Here is a 14,322-nt window from a genome sequence, read left to right on the forward strand (position 1 = left end):
GGTAAGAGTCAATGACTTGTGGAACTCAGGCAAATGCCCTTGAAGCTGTCCAAACACCAGAGTGCTCTGTCTGGCAAATTAGCCTGCACCAATCTCCTTGTTACCACCTACCAGCTACCTAGGTAAGAGTTAAATCTAATCTCATCATTCACAACCACCTCTCTCACTCTATGCTGGCCATACTTTGCTGTGGAAGGGCAGGTATGCAAGAAAATTCCTGTCCTGCCTTTCTAACAAGTCACTAGTGTTCACTTGCTGCCAAATAGCTGCTGTGAAAAGCTGTGGTTTTCTGTACAGCTTCTCTCCTATCAAACAATACAAATATACTGCCCAACTTGCAAAATTCAGGACCTGCAGGGCAAAGTTTCAGTGCTGAGCGGTTGTCAAGGGTCAAATCTTTTCCTCCTGGACTTCAGGAGCTTCCCAGGAGAAAATTTCAGTAATGCTCACAGCATGAAAAACAGCTGCATTAAAATTTCACAAACGATTAGGTCTCTCTCCACTATCATTCATCTGCCAATTTTTTACAGAAGTTTCTTTCTCAAGGCTGGGCTGAGAATGATGCCAGGCTGAGACACTTTCATCGGCTGCATAGAAGACAATTTATTTCTTGTCTCAAAATAATGATAATATGTTCACTTGGGTCACAAACAGTTGCAAAATCCACTAAAACAGTAACATTGCATTTTTAAAGCTCGTACAAGGAAAACCAGTGCCTGTCTCACATTTAACTGGCAAAAATAAAGGAAAGCCCAATCTTAGTTTCTGATTCCAAATACTAATTTTAGGCTTTAGGCCTTTGGATGAAAATAATATACTGATAAATTCAAATTAATTTATGCCACACAATTGCACTTCCATTGTATTATTTTCCTTATATATAATGGCAGACAAAGCTGGATTTTAAATATTATACTCCAGATGGATTGCTGCCGTCAATACAATATCTGTTCTCTGCATATACACATTTTCACATGCTTAAGAACACACAAAGAGCACGTGATATTGCTTTACCTCTCCTTTCAGATACACACCTCTGTCACATCACTCTTAGAGATGTGAGACACTTCTCACAGATGAGAGATGAGCTCAAAAAGAAAATGCACACCTTGTGCACAAACTCAGTGATACCATAGTCTACACCCACACCCTTTTCCCCAGTGTCTGTGTCGTTTCTCATATTCACAGTATTTTAAGCTGACTGTACCTGAAAAAAAAAAACCACCAAACAAACAAAAAAAAAAGACTGCTGAAATTTTGACAACTAATGTTTCATCTTCCTCTCCTTCTCTCCCAGTATCATACATCTTCCCTTTTGCAGCAATTACTGTTGTTATGCTTGGGAGTTTTAAAACAAACACACAAACAAAACCAAACCAATAATAGATCTCTTTTTTAGCCTGACCCACAGTCTATGACTTTCTGACTATCAGCACTTGCACATATAATGGGTTAAAGCAACATTTTCCTGCCATGATGCAGTTTTCACAGTGTGGTGTTTTCAGAGTGTTTTCCAGCTGCCAGTGCTCAGCTTTCAATGGCTTTTTGGCACTTAAACAGCTCACACAGTCAGCCAGCTTGGACTGTATTTGTATGCCTGTCTCTTAGCTTCACTGTGGCACTTGCTGCAGGACTGGAGCAAACACTGTTTTGTTCTTGCAGTCAAGCTCTTGTGCTGGCTTAGCTTGGCAGCTATCACTAGTGCATCGGTCCTGCTGAAGGGAAGGGGGACTTTTTTCAGTGTGGAGTTCTCGCTGCTTGCAGACTGAGTTGCCAAACCAGAGCTCACACAATGGAGAAGAAACCACGCTGTGTCTCACACAGTCCCATCGCTCCAATTTCCAATTTCTTGGTAGTCTGCTAGCAAAGGACTCCAAGCACTGGGGCTCCCTGCACTTCCTCAGGGAGATGGCATTGAGGCCCAATACCTCCGTCCTGGTCCCTCATCACTTCAGAGGCTGGTGTCAACAGTGTCCGCTTTGGCCTGCAAGGTGGCCTCAGAGATGGTGTCTGGCTGCCCATCCCGGCAGAAGAGTACAGCAGGGTTCTTGCAGGCCCACATGGCCACCTCTCCCCCACTCGCTGGGCTGGAGGAAGACGGGGCACTGCCCGGGGGGACGCTGTGCTGATTGACGTAGCGCTCCTGGACACGGTCAGCCCGGCGCCGGGGCTCCGGCTGGCGTCCCGGGACCAAGAGGTAGGCTGCCATGTTGTTCCTAGTCCTGTAGCCGCCCTCACGGCTGCGCCGCAGCAGCACGGAGATGTTGGGGTTGCGGGCGGCGTAGATGAGGGGGTTGATGGCGCCGTTGGCCCAGGCCATCCCGCTGGCTACAGCATCCATGGTGGGTGAGAAGGGCAGGCGGCCGGCGGCAGCAGCCAGCCCCAGGATGCAGTAGGGCCCCCAGCAGCAGATGATGGAGACGATCATGATGAGGACGGTGGTGGCAGTGCGCATCTCCCCGTAGGCCCGCAGCAGGTGCCCGTAGGTGGTGAGGGGCCGCACGCGGCTCTCGGCCAGCCGCACGGCACGGCAGATGTTGTAGTGGCAGAAGCACATGAGGGCGAAGGGCAGGAGGTAGCAGAGCACAATGAGGGCTGCGCCGTAGGGCGGCCCCAGCCGGGACGAGCCCCAGGGCAGCACGTAGACGCAGCGGTAGGCTCCGGGACGGGCCTCCCGCTGCCCCTCGCCTGCCAGCCCGTACCAGGGTCCGGCCAGGGCCAGGGCGGCCAGCCAAACGGCAGCCAGGAGCTGGGCAGCGCGGCGGCGGCCCATCTTGTGCCGGGGCTGGCGGACGATGGCGCAGTAGCGGTCGAAGGAGAGGAGAGCCATGGTGAGGGTGGCGGCGATGCCCAGCCCAGCGTGCAGGGCGGCGCTGGCCAGGCAGAGGCGCTGCCCGAAGAGCCACGCGCCGGGCGGGCGGCTGAGCAGGCTGAAGAAGGCCAGTGGCAGGCAGAGCAGGGCGCCCAGCAGCTCCGACAGCGACAGCGACAGCACGAAAGCGTTGGTGACCGTGCGGAGCTGCCGATGCCGGGCGATCACCAGCACCACCGCCCCGTTGCCCAGCGCCGAGAGGGCGAAGATGAGCAGCAGCGCCAGCGCCTGCGAGGCCAGCGCCGCCGCAGACCACCCGGCCGCCGCTCCCGCCGCCGCCGCCCCGCCGCTCTCGTTGCCGCCGCCGCCGCCGCGGGACAGGTTTCCCGGCACGGCCGCCGCCGGCTCCATGCGCAGCCCCATGCCCCGGCCCGCGCCGCGGCTGCAGAGGCGCTCCCCGCCCGCGCCGGGCCGCCGGCCCCGCCAGCCGCTGACGTCGCGCGGCCGCCGTTGCCCGGGGAACCGGCCCAGCGCGGCCCGGCTCGCCCCGCGGCCCCGGGGGCGGGGAGCGGCGTGTCCGCAGCCGAGCAGCGGGGCCTGGAGGGCCCGGGCACAGGGACCCCCTCACCCCAACCCAAAGCCGGGGACGGGTCCCCACAGCCCCTCTCCCCGCATGGTCCCTCTCCTCTCAGAGCCCTGTTCCCTGATGGCCCCTGTCCCCCCCGCCCCTTTTCCCGCACAGCCCTGCAGCCCATCACGAAGGGGCAGGGGACCAGCTACCCCCAGACACTGGCGGAGGCCGGCTCCGCTCTCCAGGCTGGCGTCTCACAAGCTGAGGGGTTGAGCAGTCAGGCCAGGGACTCTCACGCTGGCAGCAGGACCCTGTCCCACCACGCTCAGCCATGCTGGAGCTGCTGCCCCTGTGGGGAAAACTTCTTAGGGCTATCCGCATGAATAGTTAACAAAGAACGCAACCCAATTCATCACAGATTCACAGAACCAACTTGGTTGGAAAAGACCTTTAAGATCATCAAGTCCAACCTTTACCCCAGGACTGCCAAGTCAACCATTAAACTGTAAAAGCCACATCTACATGGTTTTTGAACACTTCCAGGGATGGTGATTCCACTTCCCTGGTCAGCCTCTTCCAATACCTGAAGAGCTTCCAACCTTTCTGTGCTGGGCTTCAGGACTTGCTGCCCCAGCTCTTCCCCAGGCTGGGAGCTGGCTGGGGGAAGCCAGGCTGGGGGGCTGATCACAAGGGAGATGCCCAGTAGCTAAAAACACATAGAGGAGTTTGCTCCTGCAAGTGCGAAGAATGTGTCTGTCAATTCTTGCTCCTGGGGTGGGACCAGAGGCTGCAAGGGATGTATCTGGGGGTTACAGGGAAGCTGGGAGCAAGAGTCCCAGCTGCCAGCCTAAAAATCCTCTGTTGGCAGTGCAGCCGTTCTCAGAATGAGGGAAATCTTGTTTCTTCCCATTTCAAAGTTATAATTTTCCATGTTGATAGAAGAAATTAATCCCAGGCTTTTCCATGCCAACCTTTTCCAAGCTCTCCAGTATAACTTGTTCTCTTCTGCTGCATGAGCTACCGGGAAATGATAATTCTCATTTTCATGTCTCATTTTAACAAGGCACACTCCCATGAGTGTCTTCAATAAACGAACACCATTTTGTCCAGAGACACAGTGAAAATTACAGGCCACAAGTATTCTGAAGCTCTGCTTCCGCCACTGCAAATGCTTGCCTACAGTCTTTCCACTGTCAATCCTCCCTCAAGGAACTCTTGCAAAGCAAGTATGGACAGCACTCTGCTGCACAAGCTGCCCCACAGGACTGAGACAAAATCATCAGTAAATAATTAGCAATCAAAGGTCATAATGGCTCAGACCTTTGAATACAGCTGCTCCTGTTAAAAGTTAGCCATAGGGTGTTTGCAGCCGATGGTCCAGGATAAGCACGAGAGGAAGGTTTAGGGGACCCACAGGAGGGACTGTAGAAGGTCCTGAGGAAATACCTGGGATGCAGGAGGGCCCTGGCAGGGGTGAAGTGAGTGCAGTGAGGAAGGGGGTGTTTGGACAGGCCTGAGGTGGGCAGATGGGGGAAGCTGGGGCATGAGTCACAGCAGCAAGGGCAGCACAGCAGTAAGCATGAGGTAGAACAGGCAATTCAAACCAACAGCTGTGACGCACTCGGCAGAGCCCCGGAAATCAGCTCCGGGAGTGAAAACAAGAGGAGAAAGTCAGTGTTTTCAGCTGGTATTTAATAGGAATCTGGCTTCGGAATTATTAATTTACAGACATAGAGAAGGCACATAAATTTGAAGACAGCTCTCCAAGATCAGCTACATTTTCTGCAAATAATTATTGAGAAAAAAATACGGCTTCTCAGAGCAGCCCATATATGCTAATCACACTGCACCCAATATGCTAATCACAACAGGGGAACATGGCCTGTTAGCCTGAAACACAGCAGATGCTGTCACACCACCAAGGGCTATTCCTGTTGCTCTGGCATATTGCAATGAGCCATGTGGAGAAGGAGAATATAAATGCATGAGCAGGAGAAGTGCAGAACCATCAGTGAGACTTTGCCACCACGCCGTGGCTTGGGTCACTTGAAGAAGAAGCCGTATTTCAGTGGGTCCTCCTCTTCAACAGTGAAGGTGGCTGTACCAATGTAAAAGGCTTCTCCTGAGACTTCCACGACAACAGCGTTGTAGTCACTCAACTTGGCTTCCTGCAGAGGGATTGGGATCAGGACAGAGGTGATGGGCGCTTCTCCACTCTCCCAACCCCATGAAATACCAGCGCTACCTGGCACTTGTGCAGAGACACCCCTCACCGAGCACTCTGCCCTGCCCAGGTACATCCCAAAGTGTGCAGCAGCTCTTTCACCACCTCTCCTTGCCTGCACGAGCTCCACACCTGCACAACCACTACTGCCCCTGCTCTGAGCTCGTGAGCCCCTGCACTGCCACAGGAGGCCAACAAGCCAGTGACCACTCGCACCCAAAGACAGCTCCCTGGGACATGTCCACACCTTCATGGCCACATGCTGCCAGATGTCATGGGGCCAAGCCTGGGCCTGGAAACCCGGATGCACAGACCCAGCTACTACATCTCTGAACAACACAGTCAGCCTTTGAGCAGGGAAGAGGGGACTAAACCAGGAATCCACCCTTAGCTGCCACTCAGAATGGATCAGGCTGATTTATCTACGTAAGCACTTCTCACCCCAGTCCTTTCCTGGTAGCCAAGAGAGGACTTGCAGGGAAGCCATGCAACAGAATAGGGTCTTACTGTTCCTTGCTTCTCTAACTAAAAACCTTGAAGCATGAAGATTGTGGGAAGATAAGACCCCCAGACACCTCCCTCCTTCCATACACCCTTCCCCAGCCACAGAAAGGCTTCTGTGCTTCTCTACTGAGCCAAGACCACAGCACTTTTCCAGAATTCATCCAGACAGAGGGAAAGTCCAGCACAAGCCACTTGCCTTCACTGCCTTCCCGGTGAACAAGGACCCCGTGGTGCTGCTCCGAAAGGTTCTGGTCTGATTCAGCTGGATGAGTCCCTTGTGGTACTGCAAGGCGATGCGAGCTGTCACACCCGATCCTGTTGGACTTCGGTCAACCTACATTCAGAAGAGAAGATGAATCAGCTCTAGTGTTTTGGGGTTTAACAGAAAACAGCATCACTCCCCTCAGTTCTCTTGGCCACCTTTATACTGCACTTGGGGGAGACCCCTCTATCCCAGGGGTTTGTACAGAATCCAGACACATCACAAAGGAAAAGACAAAAAAAGTAGGTTTGGGGTACTTCTGAGTTGTGATCAGCTTTGACAAACTTTGTCAAAAAAAGGGATGAATGATCTAGTAAATATTGAGGCTATTTAGGGAGCACTTGAAAGCTTCCCAGCATCATAGCAAAAGCACTGAGGGGCAGAGGCCACCTTCCCCATTCTCACACATCAAGGCAGGATCAGTTCTCCTTACACTAAGAACGCTGCTGGCCAGCCTGGATTTTAAAACCTCCAAAACCACAGCGCTGGCCAGCTTCCACGGTGATCTGTCCCAATGCTCCACACTCCTCACTGCTAAGAAGTCCAATCACAACTTCCTCTGCTATTTATGTGATGCCTTATCCACTGCAGACAAGGATAGAAGTTTACGCCCCTTCTTTTCTCTCTTGCTCTCTTCGTCCCCAGCAGCTGTTCCCTCAATAAAGACTTTAAGGAAATTCACTATGTTGGGATCCCACCTCAGCCCCTGAATTCCTGGGAAATTCTTACCTATGGAACACAGATATGAACCTTTTTAAAATGCCACCATCTAAGATGTGCAGAAGTATTTCTATCATTAGGAACTAAACCAGCATGTTAAGTGACGGGTCTTCAGGGGAAAACTGCCACAGAAGCAATCATCACTACCCAAAGCAAGGAGCAGCAGAACTGTCCCTCTCTGGAGCTGATGTAAGAAAGGAAAAAGGTGATGCCTTGTGTGCCTGAGAAAAGCCCATTCCTGTACCTGTTCATCTCCAAACACGCAGATGTTGGTGGTGGGCTCCTCACTAAAGGCATCTTTCCCATCGGTCAGTATGGTGCCGTAGAGAAAAGCCAGGTCTTTGCTTTCAGGGTGATGAAGCTTGAACTAGGAACAGCAAAGACACATTCAGCAACGCGTGCTGCACCTGGGCAGCCAGCAGCATGTGCAGTGCAGTACGGCTTCCTCAAGAGACCAGAGGAACGGGACAAGGCTACACTGCTGCTTTTCCACCCCTGCTTCTCCAGCCACAGAGAAGGGAACAGCAACAGGAAAGTGAGCTCCTACTCATGTCTTTGTGAGGCTGGAGGAGGACTTTGAAATTCAACATGGGGCTGGAATGATGGGACTCCCTCCCATCCTGAGCATCTCAGGGGAATAAAGAGCCTCCGTCTGGTGCAGTCACCTGAAGGAGCACGCTGGGGTACCGCAGCACTCTACCATACCTGTTTCTTCACTGCTTCTGTCACTGCGCTCGCCGCATTAACAAGGTCTCTGGTTTCTGAAGAGCACACATCAAGGCCCAGCTGCTCAGCACTGAGGAAGGCATAGAAAGTACCACCATAGCCAATGTCGACCACCACCTTCCCGTAACCAGGGACGTTGATGGCCAAGTCTGGGCAGAGAAGGAGACGGCTGTGAGGAAAGGAAACTGCGCTGGGCCATGGACTTGCATGCACAGTAGAGGAACCCAGCCACGTGCAAGGGGGGCACAGAGACAATGACTTGAATGCTCCCATGCCAGAGAGCAGCAGATGACACCTTGTGCCATCCCTGATGGCCTCTGAGGATCATCAGAACTGGGGAGGGATTTGCCAGATGCCCCTCAGCCAGGCCACCAGCCCCCCAAACCCAGTGCGGCAGGCCCAGTTCCCACCTGTAGTGACAGCGAAGGCGGGCACACTGTGGAAGCGGACAGGGTTGCCGCTGCGGCGGCCATCCCAGGGCACAAAGGCGGTGACGGGCCCGCAGGGGCAGCGCAGGTGGACAGCGGTCTCGGGGCAGCTGGGCGCCGCCACCAGCCCGTAGTCGAGGGCGAAGCGGCCGAGAGCCATGACAGCGTGGCCGCACATGGCGCTGTAGCCGGCGCCGTGCAGGAACAGGGCTGCCAGGTGGGCGCCGTCGGCGGCCGCCCCGCCTCGCACCACCACCGCTCCGTACATGCCGCCGTGTCCCCGCGGCTCGTGCATCAGCGCCTGCCGCACGTGGTCCTGCGTGGCCGCCACCTCCCGCCGCAGCGACAGCAGCGACAGCCCTCCCACCGCCGCTGCCTCCTCCGCCGCCTCTAGCCGCGGGATGATGCGCAGCGGCTCGCCGCCTGTGTGCATCTCCACCGTCTGCAGCACCAGGCCCGAGGGCGAGTGCGGCGGCAACCACCGTCCTGCATCGGCATCAGTACCGGCGTCACCACTCTCCGCCGCTGCCGCCATCGCCAGCGCCGCGGGGGAGCCAGGACCACCCTGGGCACGGCCCCGGGGCGGAGCAGCACCATCCCTCTGCGTGACCGCTCCCACACGGCTGCGGCGGGTGGAGCTTGTCCTCGCGTCGGAAGTGGAAGTGCTGCGTGCGGAAGTAGCTCTGTGGTAGCGGAGGGGCGGTTGATGGGTTGCCAGGATGTTCCGTGCCGGTAGGACGGGACGGGGCTGGCGCTGGCGCTGGCGCTGGCGGGGTTGTCAGCGGCTGGAGCGGGCCAGGGGTGGCGGTCGGTGCCTCTCGGCTGCAGGGGAGCCGCGGGGTGTGAGGCGCTCCGGGCCGGGTAGGGGTAACGCGGGCTGCTCTCTCTCCGCAGCTGTGGACATTCAGCCCGCCTGCCTCGGGCTGTACTGCGGCAGGACCGTCCTGTCAGTCAACGGCTCCGTGGAGACTTACGGGGAGTGCGGGGTAAGTGCGGAGCGGGCGAGGTAAGGCCTCTCTCCCGCGCTGGGCCCGGCCTCGGCTGCGCGGGCCGAGCCGCTCCGGAGGCTGGTGCGGATCCCGCTGTGAGCAACACCGCGGCCCACTGCCCAGCCCCGGTGTACCCTGGGGACCAGGGGGAAGCGGGGGCTGCAGAGGGTGGGCAGAGCTCCCTTAGCGAAAGCAGGAGCTGCTCAATGAGACATTCCCTGAAGAGGTGCTGAAGGCTCGGTGCTGAACCGGAGCTGAGTCGAAGGGCTGTGAAAACCGGAACAGAATGGGGTGGAATGCAGTGGAGAGCGGTGCTGAAATCATTCTGCCTGCTGATTTATTTGAGTACTGAGGGAGAGCAAGATCTGGGGTGGGTGGAATGGACGGGGAGCAGGAAACCTGGGCAGGTGGGGGTGGATGGTGGTTGTGAGTGGCCTGGTGGGTGCATGAGCTTGGTAGTGGAAGGAAGATGGTGTGACAGTGGGAGAGGAAAATGGATGCTTGCATGAAGCATGTTAAACATGCTTCGTCTTTGTTCATGTTGGGAAGGAAGAGCCATAGAGAGCGAGGCCAATGTAACCTGAGAAATTGCTAAGCTTAACATTTTATCTCCTTAGAAGCCTGTATGTATCTTGCCCCAGCACTAGTGCAAGCTGTTTTTCCAGGAACTGCAATGATTCATTACTGGTACTCGGATGCTGTGTAAACAGTCTCTGCTTTTTGTAGGTATGCCCTAGAGGTCAAAGAACTGATGACAACAAAATCTGCCGGGAATGTATGGGATCTCCAGACCGCTATGACTGGTTGTACCTTGGCTTCATGGCCATGCTTCCGCTGGTTTTACACTGGTTCTTTATTGAGTGGTATTCAGGAAAAAAGAGGTTTGTAGACCCCTTCTTCAGATAAGTTATTTAAAAATGGACATTTCTTATCAACAAGTGATCAATTGGAGATGCTGTATTGAACTGTCCAGCAGTTCATGCTGTTTGGTTAAGCTGATACGGTAGCACATAAGCTTTGGGCAGTTGGACAGAGGTTTATTTACAAGTGTAAGAGTCCCGTGGGTCCTTCTTACCAGTCACCACCCTCAGTGCATGGTCTGTATCTCTTCAGTGTGGTGGTGCCTGGTCCATCTGTCAATTTGGGCTGCACTGGGTTTCCCAGTAGCGGGCAGGAGTGGTGCAACATGTGAACCCCACTCTCCTGGGCCAGACCTACTACCTGCAGAGGCCCTGACCTGTGGTGCTGCACACGTGCGACGGGAGAATGGGTTTGAGTTTTCTCTGTAGGAATGTGCATACTGGGTTTTGGTCCTGGTAGCGTAGGTGGTGTAACTTAAGCATCAGCATAATGCATCAGGGAAGTTCTGTGAAAAAGGGGTTTAAAACCACAGCTGCATGCAGCCATTAGGTGCTAGGCTGGAACTTTTAAGAAGTAATGACTCTGAGGTGTACTAAACACCAAAAACTGGGAGAGTTTAATATATGAATATATGTCATCTTTAACAAGGACTTGCAGCTTTGGAAGTTTGCTTATATCATACGTGATGATGTTACCCCTTCTGAGATGTGTGGTGTCTTAGCCCCGCTGTTGCTTGCTTTGAAACCACAACAGCTGAGTGGTGTGTTCCTCACCTGACAGGATGCTTTTGCTACAGCAAGCTTTCATTTAAGAGGCTGGGATGTTGTTCAGTCACATTTTACACACTAAATCATCTGAGATTGTGAGTTTTCACAGTCAGCTTCAAATACTTAACTCTTTATTCAAGCAGAGTTGTCCTAACCTTGATCACAGTGAGTATTAACTCTGTAGAGGGTTCTGTACTGCATAGGAACTTTCCAATTGGTGTTTAGATTTCCTGTTATGTTAGCAGGGTAGTAAATATCTCTCTCTACTTCCACAGTTCCCGCGCACTGTTGCAGCATGTAACTGCCTTGTTCGAGTGCAGCGTTGCAGCAATTGTTACGCTGCTTGTCAGTGACCCCGTCGGCTCGGTGCATATCCACTCCTGCAAGGTGAAGAAGCTTTCGGACTGGTACACGATGCTTTACAACCCAAGCCCTGACTACATCACCACGGTGCACTGCACTCATGAAGCAGTCTATCCCCTGTAAGCGTAAAGGCTTTTGTGCTCCTTCCTTTTGTGTCCCTTTTATACAAGTGTGGTTCTGTCTGTGCCTCTTCTCAAAGAGGCAAAAAGTGTTCAGATATAACTGGGACCAATGAGTATCAATCCCCAAAAGTGTTTCATGCATTGAGCTGGTTTATGTGTGAAACACTTAGCAACACCTAATGACTTTCTGAGTCGTCAAAGAAAGCAGTGTAGTAGTTCAGGCTATTTAGCTATGAAGCATAAGACTTTGTGGGTGTTTTTTTCCCTATCTTTGCTGCATCTTGACCATTTCCATTAGGAAGAGTGAGTGCATCATTCTGTGTTTACATCCTTTGATTGTAAATTGTTTGGACTTCACTGACTATCCCGAAATTCCTTGGTTCTGAAGTGAGTCTGCAGGATAGAACTGCGCATTTTAAGGAATTTATCTTTTTTTTTCCTCCTAGGTACACCATTGTGTTTATATATTATGCTTTCTGTCTTGTGTTAATGATGCTACTTCGGCCTCTTCTGGTTAAGAAAATTGCCTGTGGTTTAGGAAAGTCCGATCGATTTAAAAGCATTTATGCAGCACTATACTTCTTCCCTATCCTCACCGTGCTTCAGGCTGTTGGAGGAGGCCTGCTTTGTGAGTTCTCTCTTAATAACACTAGTAAACATACCTGTAAACACTAACAGGTGACTTATGGGAGGGAGGGACATGATGCAGTTTTGCTTCAAAAATAAGGACGTCATTTAAGGTTATTGTGAGGAGTTTTACCTGAAAAAGTTGCTCATCAGTAGCCCTGTCCTAACCAGGCTTCTGGCCAAGACTGCTTTGTCTCTGCTGGTGCTGCTAGAGACTGTGCCTTTCTCAAGAAGGGAATAGAAGGGGTGTGAGAGGAAATTACATCAGAGGGAGCTCCTTCCACTTTCTGCTAAGGTAGAGTTTGTCTGATTTCAGAGGTGGATCAAAGTCTAAGTTTGGACATATCTGCTATTTTTGGGTTTGCTTCCAGCATACTTGTCACATGAAGGGGACAGGCACCACAAAATCCCCACTCAGCCTGATTGCTTTTCTCATTATCTGCCTTTTTCAGTTAGTGATTTAAGTGTACAGTAACTCCACCTAGAAATAACAGAAAAAGTTTGAAAACCTAAGACAGAAGTGTTGAATGGTTGTGCTAGCCTGAGCTTTACCACTGTGTGTGTTTGATGGGATGATAAGAGGTGGACTACAGTAGCTTAGTTTACTTCACACCCATGGTTATACGTGGAAAAGCTACCTCTGCTGAAATGTGTATCGAGTGTTCTTTCTCCTGCTAATGTGTTTGATGTTTACCTTTAGATTATGCCTTCCCATACATCATACTGGTGTTGTCTTTGGTTACACTGGCTGTGTATATGTCTGCGTCTGAAGTGGAGGTAGGTAAACATGTTTCCTGTGTTAAAACTCAATTACAAAATACTTGAATTCGAGGAGAGACCACTCTGTGTCTTGCCTTTCCTCGGCTGTGTATTCTGCGTTTAAGCCTCTTTACGACTTCTCCTGTGAGCTGGAGGAAGCTCCTGCGAGACTTCCCTCTTGTGGTGAACTGAGAAACTGTTCTGTGCTGGAACCCAGGAGGCTTCATGCAGTCTCTGTGTGCTACCTATAACACTCTTAAACATAAGGTACTAGGTAAGGGGCTGAATGCTAATAGGGTACTGTGTTTATTTTTCAAGTCTTTCAAGGATCTTCTTGTGAGGAAGAAAAGGCTTGTTGTCCTCTTCAGCCACTGGTTACTTCACGCCTATGGAATCATCTCCATTTCCAAACTGGATAAGCTTGAGCAGGACCTGCCATTGCTTGCCTTGGTACCTGCACCTGCCCTCTTCTACTTGCTGACAGCAAAGTACACCGAGCCATCGCGCATACTCTCGGAGGGTGGAAATGGACATTGAAAGGAGCCTGTGCCAACAACACTGTCCCAATGATCTGAATTAAGCAATTTTAGTGCTTGTTATGTTTTGGAAACTTCTGTTTTAAAAGAAGTTATTTATGAACTGGACTTCTAGGTGAAACACCTGAGTGAGACTGGAGAATATAAAAAAAGCTGCACTTTGTATTCTTCATAAGTATCTGGTATAGATGGAAGGGAATGTCCTTGTATCTATTTATCACTGTGAATCTGTATAAAAAGCTTGCGACACATTCTAGTATAGGGGTTTGCTTGTGTATGTTTGTTTCTTAATACAGTATTTTAGGTGGTGTTTGAATAAAATGCTAGAGTTGGGTTTTCAGTAGACTTTCAATGAAACAAATAGGGTCTTTTCTCTGTATTGTACAGGAAGATACCCAAAGCATGTATCCTGTATCTAAGTCACCAGTGACGTAGTGCTATGGAAGGTCTAGAAGATGCAGAGCAGTACTGAAGGTCTAAACACAGAAGAAAGAGCTATAGGAAACATAGTGCTCTGTTTTCTGATCGTGTACTCCACCAGTGGAAATAGATTTTTCCTTCCATCAAAAAATAGAACATGTTGAGCATGATTCCTTATGACGGAAGGTGGAAGGAGAGGAAATGCATTTTCAAGTTCTCTATAAAAGCATAGCTTATGCTCTGTGTACTTCATGGAGGTGATTAAACAGTAGTATCCTTCCCACTAACTCCATTTTCATATACCTCGACTATAAATTTCCTTCTAAGATCAGACTAAAGATTTTATTTGCTGACAACTACCAGGAAAACTGTGATGCATCTGTTAACTATGCACGGGTAGAATTGCTTCTGCCCCCTTCAGCGCAGCCCCCTAGCTTCCTCCTGTGAGTGTGCTTCATGCCTGTTTCATCATTTATTGGTGCCAGCAGCTCACATCTTTTGCTGTGTGGTGCAGCTGTACCCACACTATGGCAACAGCAGTGGTTGGAGAGGAGATCAGCAGCTGAGAAAAGAACAGCTCTTTGTACTGTATCACCACTGCAGCGACAGAAACTATTGGGATGGCTAAGGT

General features: G+C 51.6%; 3 protein-coding genes across 5 annotated transcripts; 1 reads left to right on the forward strand and 2 right to left on the reverse strand.

Annotated features, from left to right (window-relative positions):
* Positions 1-587: 587 nt before the first annotated feature.
* On the reverse strand, positions 588-3,223 carry GPR135 (G protein-coupled receptor 135). Its single transcript, XM_030482617.1, has one exon. It carries the CDS (start codon positions 3,221-3,223, stop codon positions 1,952-1,954), a length of 1,272 nt encoding a protein of 423 aa, XP_030338477.1. The 3' UTR covers positions 588-1,951.
* Positions 3,224-5,054: 1,831 nt separating this feature from the next.
* Positions 5,055-9,013, reverse strand: L3HYPDH (trans-L-3-hydroxyproline dehydratase). The gene is made up of 5 exons (XM_030482618.1): positions 8,230-9,013; positions 7,799-7,968; positions 7,338-7,460; positions 6,308-6,445; positions 5,055-5,551 (listed from the first exon to the last, which is right to left on the reverse strand). The coding sequence occupies exons 1-5, from the start codon at positions 8,780-8,782 to the stop codon at positions 5,426-5,428; spliced, it is 1,110 nt and encodes a 369-aa protein (XP_030338478.1). The 5' UTR covers positions 8,783-9,013; the 3' UTR covers positions 5,055-5,425.
* JKAMP (JNK1/MAPK8 associated membrane protein) lies at positions 8,631-13,978 on the forward strand. Of its 3 annotated transcripts, none has more exons than XM_030482620.1 (7): positions 8,631-8,979; positions 9,142-9,233; positions 9,963-10,117; positions 11,140-11,346; positions 11,796-11,977; positions 12,677-12,753; positions 13,054-13,978. In XM_030482620.1, the coding sequence occupies exons 1-7, from the start codon at positions 8,967-8,969 to the stop codon at positions 13,270-13,272; spliced, it is 945 nt and encodes a 314-aa protein (XP_030338480.1). In that variant the 5' UTR covers positions 8,631-8,966; the 3' UTR covers positions 13,273-13,978. The 3 variants fall into 3 exon arrangements, 2 of the variants coding, with proteins under 2 accessions (XP_030338480.1, XP_030338481.1); XR_003990926.1 differs by having other exon boundaries at positions 8,827-8,979; positions 12,148-12,753; XM_030482621.1 differs by having other exon boundaries at positions 8,832-8,979; positions 13,003-13,978.
* The last annotated feature ends 344 nt before the right edge of the window (positions 13,979-14,322 follow it).

Source organism: Strigops habroptila, chromosome 4 (genome assembly GCF_004027225.2).
Source record: "Strigops habroptila isolate Jane chromosome 4, bStrHab1.2.pri, whole genome shotgun sequence".
NCBI classification, from domain to species: domain Eukaryota; kingdom Metazoa; phylum Chordata; class Aves; order Psittaciformes; family Psittacidae; genus Strigops; species Strigops habroptila.

Coding starts and splice junctions, on each gene's coding strand:
- GPR135 (XM_030482617.1), bottom strand. CDS start 3,223: ATGGAGCCGGCGGCGGCCGTGCCGGGAAACCTGTCCCGCGGCGGCGGC.
- JKAMP (XM_030482621.1), top strand. Junction 9,234..9,962: donor AGACTTACGGGGAGTGCGGG/GTAAGTGCGGAG, acceptor TGCTTTTTGTAG/GTATGCCCTAGAGGTCAAAG. Junction 12,754..13,002: donor TGTCTGCGTCTGAAGTGGAG/GTAGGTAAACAT, acceptor CTTAAACATAAG/GTACTAGGTAAGGGGCTGAA.
- L3HYPDH (XM_030482618.1), bottom strand. CDS start 8,782: ATGGCGGCAGCGGCGGAGAGTGGTGACGCCGGTACTGATGCCGATGCA. Junction 7,969..8,229: donor CGCCTTCGCTGTCACTACAG/GTGGGAACTGGG, acceptor TTCTCTGCCCAG/ACTTGGCCATCAACGTCCCT. Junction 7,461..7,798: donor CAGAAGCAGTGAAGAAACAG/GTATGGTAGAGT, acceptor TGCTGTTCCTAG/TTCAAGCTTCATCACCCTGA.